Here is a 15,239-nt window from a genome sequence, read left to right on the forward strand (position 1 = left end):
ATAATAAAATAAAATTAATTAAAAAAAGAAGATGTGGTATATATATGTGTGTGTGTATGTATATATATGTACACACACACACACACAATGGAGTATCACTCAGGCATCAAAAGAATGAAATCTTGCCATTTGCAATGACATGGATGGAATTAGAGTGTATTATGCTAAGCAAAATAAGTCAGTCAGAGGAAGACAAATACCGTATGATTTCACTCATGTGGGATTTAATAAACAGAAGAACATATGGAAAGGAAAAAAATGATAGAGAACAAACTGAAGGTTATTAGATGGAGGTGGGTGGGGGGTGGGTTAAATGGGTGATGGGCATTAAGGCGGGCACTTGTGATGAGCACTGGGTGTTGTATGTAAGTGATGAATCACTAAATTCTACTCCTGAAACCAATTTTACCATATATGTTAACTAACTAGAATTTAACTAAAAATTTAAAAAGAAAAAAGTAATAAAAGAAAGTACGTACAGCATGGTGACTATAGTTAACAATACTGTATTGCATATTTAAAAGTTGCTGAGAGAGATCTTAAAAATTCTCACCACAAGAAAAATAATTTTTAACTATGTATAGGGACAATGTTAACTAGACTTGTGATCATTTCATAATATATACAAATATTGAATCATGACATTGTACACCTGAAACCATTGTAATGTTTTAAGTCAATCATACCTCAATATAAATAAAATAAGTAAATAAACAAGTAAATAAAAAGAAAAACATTATTTTAGGAGAGTATGTTAAGCTGAAGAACTTACTGGGAAAACACTTGATAAAATATATCTGATTAAAAATGATTAATCTTAGTAAGTATAGAAACAATTTGAAAAATCTAAAAACTGTAACAAGTAGTTACAATTCCTGGTCTATATTGCTAATCATTCAATCTACCAAAATATATTTTTAACATAGCTATTTCAAGTAAGTCTGTTTTACCATGTTACTTTTCCAAAGTCTGAGTTATCAGCTGATGTGTAAGTATTAAGCCAGCAATTTCCAAGGTGTTATACACTCCATCATTACTTTTACATGTGGAAATATTTTATTACTTTAAGAAGACGATGTAGAAAATAATCGCATCTGTATACTCCCCACCAGCTTAAGAAATAAAACACTGCAAATATGATTACACCCTTCTGCTGACCTTTCCTAGATACCATTTTTCTTCTACTCACCCTAAGCCAGTAGTTCTCAAAGTGTGGTCAACAGACTAACAGATCAGCATCACCTGTGAACTTGTCAGAAATGACAACACTTGGGACCCATCCCAGACTGACTGAATGGTGGGGTCCAGTCATCTGTGTTTTAACACACTTTCCAGGTGATTCTGATACAAGCTATAGTGAAGAACCACTACCATCGGAGGAAGGACTAGGTTGAATTTAGTTCTTAACACCCCCATGATTTTTTTTTCCACTTCTATTAAGTCAGTGTTGTCTGGCCTGCATTATTTTTTTTTATTAACATATAATGTATTATTTGTTTCAGGGGTACAGGTCTGTGATTCATCAGTCTTACACAATTCACAGCGCTCACCATAGCACATACCCTCCCCAATGTCCATCACCCAGCCACCCCATCCGTCCCACCCCTCACCACTCCAGAAACCCTCAGTTTGTTTCCTGAGATTAAGAGTCTCTTATGATTTGTCTCCCTCTCTGGTTTCGTCTTGTTTCATTTTCCCCTCCCTTCCCCTATGATCCTCTGTCTTGTTTCTCAAATTCCACATATCAGTGAGATCATATGATAATTGTCTTTCTCTGATTGACGTATTTTGCTTAGCATAATACCCCATGATGTTTTTAAACTTTTATTATATGTATTAAGATACCTCTCCCCCATTCCTATGGGTTTTTTGAGGAGTGTTTTTCCTTAAGCCCTCCTGGATCTTTGTCCCACCCCTGAATGGTGAGTGACAGTTGCTGGTTCAGGGTGCTGAACTAGGTGGGTCTATCAAATATGTCCTGAGGGTAAGAAATTCAATCTCTTTCTCCTCCTCTCTCTACCAGATTCGTGGAAGGCGGTGACCTGAGAGGCAAGGGAAGTCGAGTTTGTTCTGCAAACCTTCCCACAGGTGATCTGTTCTAAAGTTTAGACTGGCACCAGGGAATTAGCAAGACCATTCTGGTTCTCATATTAAGCCATAGTCTCTCCTTTATTAGTAATGAAGGTGATGGTTTGATTTTCATTTGCTGACTCTTGTTTGAGCTCTTAACTGGTTCAGAAATTGAGCAGGAAAAAGGGGTACTATTTGTCAGATCTTCCCAAATACAGTACATATATTTCTACAAACAATATATGAAGGTGTTTTGCATTTTTATAACTTTACATAAATGGTCTCATACTGTACATATTCTTCCACAACTTACTTTTGTGACCTAATATTATATTTTTAAGATTATCCATTGATGATACATTTAGTTCTACTCCATTTTCACTCCTATGGAGAATTTCATCTTATGATTATAGCACAGTTGATCCATTTTCCTGTTAATGGCCATTTAAAATTTTTCATTTGTTTTGATAATTCAGATAATGTTGAACTTATTCTTGGACATGTCCACTTGTGCACTTATGGAAGGGCTTCCTTATAGTATATTCCCCCAAGCAGAATTGTCTCCTCAGAGAGTATGGACATCTTCAACCTTCGTCAATATTGTCAAGTTCTTTTCCAAACTGATCGTATGCTCCAAAGCAGCATGTATGAATTCATTTCCCTCCACACTATTGCCAACAATTGTTCTCGAAAGTTTAAATTTTTCCATTTTAATGAGACTGGAATACTTTTCATTTACCTGATGTGGTAGAGACTGCTCCGTAAAACTTCTTCCTTTCCACCATAGTGATAGAAAATCCAATTTACAGTTGGACCAAGGGCCACCCAGAATCAAGACTGACTACACTTGCCAGAGTTCTTGCAGCAAGGGGAGGATATGTGGTTTATAAGAAACAATGTGTGCAACTTCTAAGTTGTGTCCAGTATGCCCTCCCTTCTTGTCTTCCCACTGACTGAAATGTAGATATAGTGGTAAACCATCTTGGACCACAAGAACAAGGACAACACCCCAGGGATGGCAGAATAACAAGACATAAAATGCCTAGGTCTCTGACCAAAGAGTGATCTAACAGTCTTGATGATTTCATGGAGCGCAGCCAACACACCAACCTAGACTTTCACTTATGAGAGAAATACATTTCTTTCTCTATGCTACTGTTATTTTAGGTCTCTATTACAAGCAGTAAAATCTATGTTCTATATCTGACTACTAGTAAGGTTGGGCATCTTTCATGTTATTGACCATTAAATTCCTCTTCTGTGAATTGCCTTTTTATATCCTTTTTTTTTTTTAAAGGTTTTTATTTATTTATTTGACAGAGAGACAGTGAGAGAGGGAACACAAGCAGGGGGAGTGGGAGAGGGAGAAGCAGGCTTCCCATGGAGCAGGGAGCCTGATGCCGGGCTTGATCCCAAGACCCTGGGATCATGACCTGAGCCAAAGGCAGATGCTTAACAACTGAGCCACACAGGCGCCCCGCCTTTTTATATCCTTTACCCATTTTTTGGTTGGGCTACCTTTTTATTAATTTGGAGGCATTCTTTATGAACTCTAGATATTATTAGTTCATGATTGATTCTGTATTGCAAATAACTTTTTCCCATCTAAGGTTGCCTCATCATTTTATGATCTTTTGATATATTTTTAATTTTAATGTAGTCAAATTTATCAGTCTCCTTCATAATTTCAACTCTTTGTATCTTATTTAAGAAATCTTTCCTACCTGGGATCATGAAAGTTTTTTCTTATTTTTCAAACATTTGAAAGTTTTGCTTATCATATTTAGGTTTTTTTATTTCCCTAAGGTTTACTTCTTGTTTAGTAAGACATAGGAATCTAATTTTATTTTATTCTATATGGATATCCAATTGTTCCAGCAACATGTATTGAATCTTTTTTTTTAAAAGATTTTATTTATTTATTTGACAGAGAGAGAGAGAGATAGCAAGGGCAGGAACACAAGCAGGGGGAGTGGGAGAGGGAGAAGCAGGCTTCCCGCCAAGCAGGGAGCCTGATGCGGGGCTCAATCCCAGGACCCCAGGATTATGACCTAAACTGAAGGCAGATGCTTAACGACTGAGCCACCCAGGTGCCCCTGTATTGAATCTTTTTACCACTGGTTTAAAATGTTCTCTGTCATAGCAAGTTCCCATATGTGCAATTCCATTTTTGGGTTTTCTTTTATGTTCCATTAATCAACTTGTCTATCCCAGAGTCAACACCATATTTTATTGATTTTAGAGTCTCATTACAAACCTTAATATTGGATAGGGTTAGACACCCATCTATCCTTTTCTTTAAAACTATCTTGACCATCCTCAGCCTTATGCTCTTCCATACAAATTTCAAAATCAGTTTTTCAAGTTTCATTGAATTTTCTTATGGTTTTGATTGAAATTAAATTACATTTATAGATCAATTTGTGAGAAATCAAGAACCTTATGATATTGAAGTTTTCCAATCATGAACATGATAAACCAGGCTAATTTTCACTAGTTTACAACAGCAAGCCTGTATGGATTATTAAAATATTAAAATATTTCTCTACTGATTAGTAAATAGCTACTGCCCTGAGCTTGTATTCTTTACTACTTCCAATAAATTTTGACAATCCATAAAGGTGATCTTTTGTTAGAGTCATTCCTATATACATAATATTTTTTGTTGCTATTGTAGAGTATCTATTTTTAAAATGTTTTCTAACTGTTCATTTATAAGATCATAATTTTTGTAATATTGCACTTACGTATATCAACTTTGCTGAACTATTTTTGTTTGAATAACTTCTCTGTAGATTCTTTTTCTAGATAATAATGACATTATCTATGTATTATCATGGCTTTTTCTTCCTTTCCTAATACTTACACTTTTTCAGGTTTTTTTCTTATATGGCTAAGACCTGCAATTCAGTGGTGATTAGAGGCAGTTAAAGTCACCAAGTTTATCTTTTGGCTTTATTTTTGTAGAAAATGTTTTTTGTGTTTCATTATAAAGTCTGATGTTTGCTATATGTTTCTGGTAGACAGAAGTTCCCTTCAGCATTGTTGTCATAATGGAATACTGTGATTAATATAAAGACACTAACAGGGGCGCCTGGGTGGCTCAGTTGTTAAGTGTCAGCCTTTGGCTCAGGTCCCAATCCCAGGGTCCTGGGATCGAGCCCCACGTCTGGCTCCCTGCTCAGCAGGGAGACTGCTTCTCCCTCACCCTCCACCTGCCGTTCCCCCTGCCTGTGCTCACTCTCTCTCTCTCTCTGTCAAATAAATAAATAAAATCTTAAAATAAAGACATGAACAGACACAGAGAATATCAAGTTTAATGGCAAAGGGAAAAGAAACCTACAAAGATGGTTTTATAAAGCAGAAGATAATGTATTATTCTCTCAGATACAGGAAGGACTTCCCAGATCTTCCAAAGTTTCCCATGGTGACACAGCTATTGGACAGTACCACAAAATATTTTCTGCTTTTGATGTAGGTTTTTTATCCTCTTGGTCTTGATTCCTGGAATATCTTTTTATGTGCCTGCCAGCTGTCCAGGTGCAAATCATCAGTGCAAAACACCTTCAATACCTCATTTTTTTCTTGGACAATTAAGTAAAGCAAAGGTCAGTTTCCCATACTACCCCTTCAGAGATTCAGGCTCAATCTATCTGAGGTCTATTTTCACATCCTCTATTTCTAGATTACTAAGAGCTGTCGCATGAATAGGAGTTGAATATGATTAAATGCTTCTTCTTAGTTTATTTTTAAAAAGATTTTTAATATATTTGAGAGAGAGACAGAGAGAGAGCGTGTGCACGAGCAGGGGGGAGGGGCAGAGGGAGGGGGAGCGGCAGGCTCCCCACTGAGCAGGGAGCCCGATGTGGGACTCGATCCCAGGACCCTGGGATCATGACCTGAGCTGAAGGCAGAGGCTTAACCAACTGAGCCACCCAGGCGCCCCTTAATTTATTTAGATGATTATATTTTTCCTTTTAATCTATTACTGTGGTGAATTAAAGTAATGAATTTTAATGCCAACTTTGGTTTAATTTTTAATGCATGCTGGATTCACTTCAAAAATATTTCATTTTACATTTACGGATCTATGTTTATAATGTAGTTGACCTATAATTTTCCTATTTTTTACAATCCTTAACTTGTTTTGGTGTGAAAGTTATACCAGCTTCACAAAATGAGCGGAAGCATATGCCTTCTTTTTATAATGTCTACAAGTGTCTATTAAAAAGTGGGATTTCTGTGTTAGAATTTACCTGTAAAACCACCTAGTAACTGAACAATTGTTAGTACCATCTGTGGATGTGTATTGTGTTTTTGTGGATGTGCTTTAAATTAATAATTCAATTTCGTTAATGGTTAGGTCTATTCAGGTTTTCTAATTCTTCATGAGTCAGTTTTGGTTGCTAGATTTTTCTTAAAAACTGCCCATTTTGGAGTGCCTGGGTGGCTCAGTCGTTAAGCGTCTGCCTTCGGCTCAGGTCATGATCCCAGGGTCCTGGGATCGAGTCCCCACATCGGGCTCCCTGCTCTGCAGGAAGCCTGCTTCTCCCTCTCCCACTCCCCCTGCTTGTGTTCCTGCTCTCGCTATGTCTCTCTCTGTCAAAAAAATAAATAAAATCTTTAAAAAAAAAAAAAAAACTGCCCATTTTGTCAAAGTTCTCCAATTTGTTAACCTAAATTTTATATTTTAGTCTCTGTGATATTTATACTTATATCTATTTTCTGCTTAATATTGTTTATTCATGTTTTAAACCAATCTTGGCAAAATTTTGTCTATATTAATAATCTTCAAAGAATCTGCCTTTGGTTTTTTTTGATTCTCTCTATTGTGTCTTTGCTTTAGATTGCATTAATTTCTTTTTTTTTTTTAAGATTTTATTTATTTATTTGAGAGAGAGACTGAGAGAGAGAGAGCATGAGAGGGGGGAGGGTCAGGAGGGTCAGAGGGAGAAGCAGACTCCCCTCCGAGCAGGGAGCCCGATGCGGGACTCGATCCAGGGACTCCAGGATCATGACCTGAGCCGAAGGCAGTCGCTTAACCAACTGAGCCACCCAAGTGCCCAGATTGCATTAATTTCTGCTTTTTATCTAATTTAAATTATTTTCCTTCCAGTTTATTTTTGTTTACATGTTGTCCTTTTCCTACCTTCTCAAATTGAACTCTTAGCTCACTAATCTTCTATCTTCTTTTCTAATATAAGCATGGAAAACTATGAATATATTTCTTCCTAAGTATGGTTTTAACTGTATTCCACATGTTTTGATATTATTATTTTTTCTAAGTTTTTACGAATTTCCATTATGATTTTTTTTGATCCATGAGTAATTTTTTTAAAAACATTTTTTTCTTATGTAGGCTCCATGCCCAGCATCGAGCCCAGTGTGGGGCTTGAACTGATGACCCTGAGTTCAAGACCTGAACTGTAATCAAGAGTTGGATGCTTAACCGACTGAGCCACCCAGGCATCCAGGAGTAATTTTTTAAAAGTTTTTATTTAAAATCCAGTTAGTTAACATAAAGTGTAATACTAGTTTCAGGTGTACAACATAGTGATTCAACACTTCCATACAACACCTGGTGCTCATCACGACAAATGCACTCCTTAATCCCCATCACCTATTTAACCCATCTCCCCACCCACCTCCCATCTGGTAACCATCAGTTTGTTCTCTATAGTTAAGAGTCTGTTTCTTGGTTTGTCTCTCCCTCTCTTTTTTCCCCCCTTCTCATTTGTTTTGTTTCTTAAATTCTACATATGAGTGAAATCATATGGTATTTGTCTTTCTCTGACTTATTTCACTTACTTAGCATAATACTCTCTAGCTCCATCCACATTACTGCAAATGGCAAGATTTCATTCTTTTTTATGGCTGAGTAATATTCCATGGTATATGTATACCATATCTTCTTTATCCATTCATTAGTCAATGGACACTGGGGCTGTTTCCATAATTTGGCTATTGTTGATATTGCTACTATAAAAATGCATGTATCCCTTTGAATCAGTATTTTTTATTTCTTTGGGTAACTATCTAGTAGTGCAATTACTGGATCATAGCCATGAGTAACTTAAAAGCTTTTAAAATTTCTGAATATATGGAGTTTTCTAAAAGTTTGTTGTTATTGTTAATTTCTAACTGTATTGTGTTCAAAGAACACCATCTATGTGATATTGATCCTTTGGTATTGGTTAGGATTTGCTATGTAGTCCTGTATGTACATAATCAATCTTTGTAAACATAGCTATGTACTTAAAAATATTGTGTATTTTCTAATTATTGGATGCAGGATTCTAGAATTGTTCATCAGATCAAAGATGTTAATTGGGTTGTTCAAATCTTCCATATCTTTATTAATTTTTTTCCTGCTTGATTGATCAACTTTTGAGAGAAATGAGTTAAAATCTCCAGTAGTAATTGTGAATTTGTCATTTTTCCTTGTAAGTATCAGTTTTTGCTTTATTATTTGGTGCTTTGTTACAGGTTTAGACTTGTTTATCTTTTTTGCAGGTTAGATCCTATAGTTAATCCAATTCCGAGCTCATTCTAGTTCCTTGGCTCCAAATTTTTGAGAGTCCTTAAATGAGGCTATGGTCCTGAGGAATCTTAGGGTGATAAATGAGAGTGATTTTCCTGCCTAAGTATAATGTACCATACTTCATTTGTAGTCATTATATATTGCATAACCATTTTTAATTATGTACTTGGCCTTAATTACCCTAATGTAAAGAATCATCAGAAGAGGTCAGTTGAGCTTCTAGAAGGTTTGATGTGGCCTTGACCCAGCCAGATTTAACCTATAGCAATCTAGTTTAAAACTGTCTTTCACCTTTATATAAAATTGTAAGTTTTGACCTTCACAGGCCTGCTTTTTTTCACTCTTTCTCTCTCCATGCCAATTAGTAGGAATCTAGAGCTTACTCTTGGGAATGCAGGTCCTCCTAATGAACAATTGTTAGTAAAAGAACCTCAGAAAGATCAGAATATTTTCCCTCTTTCCTTATAGCTACTTGCTTTGTATCACAAAGCTAACTTTGATAAAGGGATAAATCAAGAACATTTAAAAACTATTATTTTTATCTCTTGTTAAAAATTTAGACTTGTATGAAAATGTCATTCTATTTTCTCTTAGAACTCTCCTTACAAATATTATTTGTAAAAACAAACAAATGACAAAACATGGACTTGAGACAATGTTGCTACTATATCCTACGAGATAAACCTGTAGCCTCTGCAATGTCAGTCTGCCTTTCTAATCATTGCCTTGCTTAATAATGGGTACCTACAAATACTTTTTAAATTAACATCTCTGTTTTGCCAAAAATTTTTACATTTATCTTTGTAAATTTTGTTGTTGTTAGTCAAAAAAGAAGGTATGGGTTTGCTTCTTCTCCCCTCAATTCATATAATCTCATAACTCCCCTTGGATTCCCTATTCAAAGAGTTTGAGAGATTTTGTTTTATTTAAAATAACATCCACTATAGGGGCGCCTGGCTGGCTCAGTTGGTGAAGCATGCAACTCTTGATCTCAGGGTTTAAGTTCAAGCCCCTTGTTGGGTGTAGAGATTACCTAAAAATAAAATCTTTAAATAAAATAAAATACACCCACTATAACTTTTTTCCATCCTCCTACTTTCAACCCTTTTGTGTCCTTATGCTTTAATTGTGACTTAATCCAATCTGATATTTAGTTTTTTTGTTTTTTGTTTTTTTAAACTATTTATTTATTTGACAGAGAGAGAGAGGGAGAGCGCACACAAGCAGGGAGAGTAGCAGAGGGAGAAGCAGGCTCCCCGCTGAGTAAGGAGCCCAATGTGGGGCTCAATCCCAGGACCCTGGGATCATGACCTGAGCTGAAGGCAGACGCTTAACAACTGAGCCACCCAGGCACCCCTGATATTTAGTTTTTTAACAGGCAAGTATAATACATTCATATTTATTGTGCTTACTGACATATTTAAATTGCTTTTGACATCTTATTTTGTGCATTCCATTTACTTTGCTTCCTTTTTCTCCTTTCCTGCCTTCTTTTGAGTTGCTAGTTTTCTTGTCATGCTCTACTGGTTTGAAAATAATACATTCTATTTCTAATTTATTTTACCAGAAAAAAATTCTTGGCATGTATATGTGTGTGTGTGTCTCTATCTAATTCTATCATCTATCTATATAATTTCTAATTTCATCCTCTAAGTCAAATATAACCTGTCTTTTATATTTTCAATTCTTTAAGCAAGATTCTAGGTAATTTTTTCAGAGCTGTCTTCCAATACATAATTCTCTTTAGCTTGTCTGATCTGCTATTTAACTCATTTATGGAATTTTAAATTTCAATAACAATATTTTTCTTTTCAAGAAGTTCTTTTGTTCTTTTTCAGCTCTTTCCAGCCTGTCTTGATATTTTCTTATTCTTTCTCATAGTTTTTTCTTTCATATATTTAATGATTTAAACACACTTTATAATCTGTTAGTTCTAGTATTTGAAATGTGTTAAGAGTTCTGCTGCAGTTGTTTTCTCACTCATTAATGGTAGCTTCATATTTTTCATAATTTGGATTATGAACTCATCTTCAGAGGACTTTATCTGTGGGAATATTGTAAGTCTGAGTTGAAATGTATCCTCCAGAGAAATTCTGTCTTTGTTTCTGCCAGGAAAGTGTACCAGCCTAGGATGATATTGAAATATAATGTTTTCACTGATAGTTCTAGTGCTATGGAGGTAGCATAAATTCAAGTCTCTAAACCCTTTTCAAGGCAGGCTGTGGGTTGCTAATTATTAAGAGAAATCTTTTTCTCCTATCTAGAGTCCAAACCCAAACAGACAAATCTCCATATCTTGTCTTTCATTCTATACTTTCTCCCTAGACAATATCTTCTGAACAAAAGCCTCATTTGTCTCTGTCAGTGACACCAAGATTTTACATATCTTCATCACAGATTCTCTCCTTTGAATTCTAAACCCTTGTATCTATCTACCTATTTGAATATTTAAGGTACCACCTCAAACTCAACTAGTTTAAGATCAATAAAGTTTATGACTTTCCCCTCAAAACCAGTTCTCTTCTAGTGTTTTCTCTCAGTGAATGGCATGACTATCCATATAGCTGTTCAAGCCAGGAATTCAGGAGCCATCCTTGACATCCCTCTTCCCGCCCCCACCCCCACCCCCAACACATCACTAACCCCTGTCACTTTTCCTCTTAAATATCTCTTAAATCTATCCATTCTCCCCATTTCCATTGCCTTCAGACTATTTCAGGCTACCATGATCTTTAGCCTGGACCACTGTAATTTCCTTACATTGAATGAATTTATCCAAATACAGATTGGATTTTTTCTCTTTTCTGCTTGAAACACTCATTTACTAGCTTCACATTCATAGCTCTTAAGTACTTAATATGGTCTATGTGGCTCTGCATGACCAGCCACTGCTTACTCTTGGACCCATTCTCATTTCATTGTCTTTTTCTGTGTGCTAGCCATACTAGCCTTCAGTGTATTACTTAAAACCACAATTCTCTATCTTCCCACACAGCTTTGGTACATGCTGTTTCCTTTTTCTGGAATGCCAATCCCTCTATCCCCAACTTTATCTAGTCAATATGTAACTCATTATTCATTTCTCTATTCAAACATTATTTGTTCAGTTCTCATCCCTTTCTCTCAATGTCTTTATTTATAACCATATATTCATTGCTGTGGTTATATGCTTGATGTCCGTTTTCCCCACTTGGTTAGTGAGATCAGGGACCTTTGTCTAGTTTTGCTTATTACTATATCTTGAGTGTTGGCATAGACTAGAACATAGAAAGTGCTTAATAAATACTTCTTGAGTGAATAATTATCATTTAAAATATGATTACAAATATACATCTATTCACTATAATACAAAGGTAAAGAAGTGGATAGAGTTATGGATAAAATAAGTGACAACTACATGGGAGATCCATTATACTATTCTCTCTACTCTTCCATATTTAAAGTTTCCTTAAGAAAAGATTAGGCAACTTACAAAATCAGAACACTTTATTTGAGTCTTTGGATAAACAGTGAACTTAATCTTAAAAATAAAATATTAGCTATTGTTGAGAATGCTGCTATAAACATTAGGGTGCATGTATGTCTTTGAATTCGTACTTTTGTATCCTTTGGGGTAAATACCTAGTGGTGTAATTGCTGGATCATAGGGTAGCTCTATTTTTAGCTTTCTGAGGAATCTCCATACTGTTTTCCAAAGTGGCTGCACCAGTTTGCATTCCCACCAACAGTATAAGAGGGTTCCCCTTTCTCTGCATCCTTACAACACCTGTTGTTTCCTGTTGTCAATTTCCAAATTATGGAAAGAGCCCAAATGTCCACTGGCTCATGAATGGATAAAGAATATATGGTATACATATACATACATATGTATACACACACACACACACACACACACACTGGAATATTACTCAGCCATAAAAAATAATGAAATCTTGCCATTTGCAATTACATGGATGGAGCTAGAGAGTATTATGCTAAGTGAAATAAGTCAGTCAGAGAAAGACAAAAACCGTATGATTTCACTCATATGTGGGATTTAAGAAACAAAACAAATGAACGTGGTGGGGGCAGAAAGAAAGGTAAACCAAGAAACAGACTCTTAAGTATAGAGAACAAACTGAGGATTACTAGAGGGGAGGTGGTGGGGGAATGGGTTAAACAGGTGATGGGTATTAAGGAGGGCACTTGTGATGAGCACTGGGTGTTGCATGTAAGTGATGAATCACTAAATTCTATACCTGAAACTAATATTGCACTGTATGTTAATTAGCTAGAATTTAAATAAAACTTGGAAAAAAATAAAATATTGGCTCTTCAGGGAATGAATATTTTATTTAACTAAAAAGAAATTATACTGACCTGAAAATATTTCGGTAATGGTTAATTGGGCCACTTAATGCTCCAGGCTGAGAGAAGACATAAATATAAGCTTCAAGATCTTCTGTTGTTAATCGACATCCTTTTCTTCCAATGCCAGTGCTTTGACTGGTAAACAGATGTTTCAAAGCCTAATTTAAGTGAAAAGAAAATAATTAAAACTTTTTAGTTACCTAACCATAAACTAAACTTTTGGCTTTTGAAGGGGAATAATGGTCAGTGTCAGTAACAACTCCCCCTTTCTGCTCTAGCCAGGTAGAAGACCTCATTGTTTACAGACACATTAGACACATTTTTGCTTTCCTGGATTGATGTTTGATATTCTTCCCTTCAAATCCCCCATGTACACTTCACCCTTAGGAAAAGCCACCTGTCTTTCTTGGTGCCTATTCACATTCTACAAGGCTAAGCTCAGATACTATCACCACCCTAAAGTCTTCCCTAATATCCTAACAGTAGTTGATCTGTTTACTAACAACCAATCTACTCTCCTCCCCCCACAATTGTTTGAACTTTTTTTGACCACAATCCAGAGTAACACATTTTTTATCATGATCCAGTTCATACTCCTACAACGTTTCTGAAACAAATGTTTAAAGAAATATCCCTTACTCTTATTATAGTATGTAGTGATATTTTCATTTCACTTCTGTTCTACTTTATTTTTAAAAATTCAAATTGCAAGCCACAAAACTGATCTCATGACTCACTAATGGGCCCCCTCCCACAATTTGAAAAACACTGCTCTATACCAGCATTTCTCAAAGTGTAGACCTAAATCACCTGCATTAGAATGATTGGGATTCTTGTTTAAAATGCAAATCCCTCGGGGCACCTGGGTGGCTCAGTCGGTAAAGCGTCAGTCTCTTGATTTCAGCTCAGGTCATGATCTCAGGGTCCTGGGATGAGCCCCATGTCTGGCTCCATGCTCAGTGGGGAGTCTGCTTAAGGATTTTTCTCCCTCCCCCTCTACCCCTCCCCCTGCTCACCCTCTCTCTCTCTCCAAAATAAATAAATCGATCTTTAAAAAATAAAATAAAATGAAGATCCCTCAACCCCAAAACACACCTGCAAAACTATGAAATGATTTATACAGGAGGTGATTAATTGAAACATTATTTGTAATAGCAAAAGACTGGAAACAAAAAATGTCCATCAGTTGGGGGTTGGTTGAATAAACTATGGTGTAGCCACATGATGGTGTATTATGTGTTCTGAATACTCCAAGAGAAGATGGAGATGAGGGACACCTGGGTGGCTCAGTCATTAAGCATCTGCCTTTGGCTCAGGTCATGATCCCAGGGTCCTGGGATCAAGCCCCGCATCTGGGCTCCCTGCTCCATGGGAAGCCTGCTTCTCCCTCTCCCACTCCCCCTGCTTGTGTTCCCTCTCTCACTGTGTCTCTCTCTGTCAAATAAATAAATAAAATCTTAAAAAAAAAAAGAAGATGGAGATGATTACATACTATGGAGTAGCTGATCCCCAGGACATATTTTTAAGTGGGGAAAAAAAGAAAGGGTGGAAAATAGTGTTTATAGTATGTTATCTTTTGTGTAAGGAGGAGTAGACAAATACATTCACATATGCTTATATTTTTAAAAAGAAACAATAAAAAAATGAAACAAAAACTAACCAAAATGGTTTCCCTATGGAGAGGGGGATAGAGACACAGAAACAGGAAACAGAGACCTAAGTGAGACCTCTCTGTACCTTGTATTAGAATTTTGACTAGAACCACATAAATGTTTTTTATAAAATATAAAAGTTAAGCAAAACTTTGTAGTCTTAATTTTGCTTTGGAAATATGAATAAGAACTCATGATTTTTTTTACTCTAAAAATATGTATGGACAATATCTATCCAATGGAAAGATCTAGAAGCAATAAAAACCCAGTAACAATGATCACCTTGACACCCAGACTGTGGTTTCTAAGTACAATTTCCTACTAATAGGAGCCTGAGTTCCTTCAATAAATGACTGACTCCAGATCTACAGCAGGAAATAAAAAGTGAACCTAGGACATTAAGGAAGCAAGCTATTACTGACTGAAGATTTATGTCAAAAGGACACAGGAGCCAACCTGAAGAAGTTTCCACTTGCCTAATGTGAGACAATCTGAGCATCAAAAAGAACGACTATAATTGATTGATACATGTCAAATATATTTTTAAAATTCATGAGCTCATAATAATATGGAAAAAAAACTTCATTGGTTATCATTGGAGATTTCTAGGGCACCAAGTCATTACT

The 15,239-nt window shown here is 35.9% G+C and overlaps 1 protein-coding gene across 1 annotated transcript in view; it reads right to left on the reverse strand.

Annotated features, from left to right (window-relative positions):
- The window catches only part of EPHX4 (epoxide hydrolase 4), a 42,240-nt gene that overhangs the window by 6,035 nt on the left and 20,966 nt on the right, over positions 1-15,239 (reverse strand). The window contains exon 6 of the mRNA XM_045895390.3: positions 12,971-13,119. Coding sequence (XP_045751346.1) covers positions 12,971-13,119 — 149 coding nt within the window. The remainder of the gene's footprint in view (positions 1-12,970; positions 13,120-15,239) is intronic.

The sequence above is a fragment of the Mirounga angustirostris genome, unplaced genomic scaffold, assembly GCF_029215605.1.
Source record: "Mirounga angustirostris isolate CCGP_5_RB_7025 unplaced genomic scaffold, mMirAng1.0.hap1 SCAF_4, whole genome shotgun sequence".
NCBI lineage: Eukaryota > Metazoa > Chordata > Mammalia > Carnivora > Phocidae > Mirounga > Mirounga angustirostris.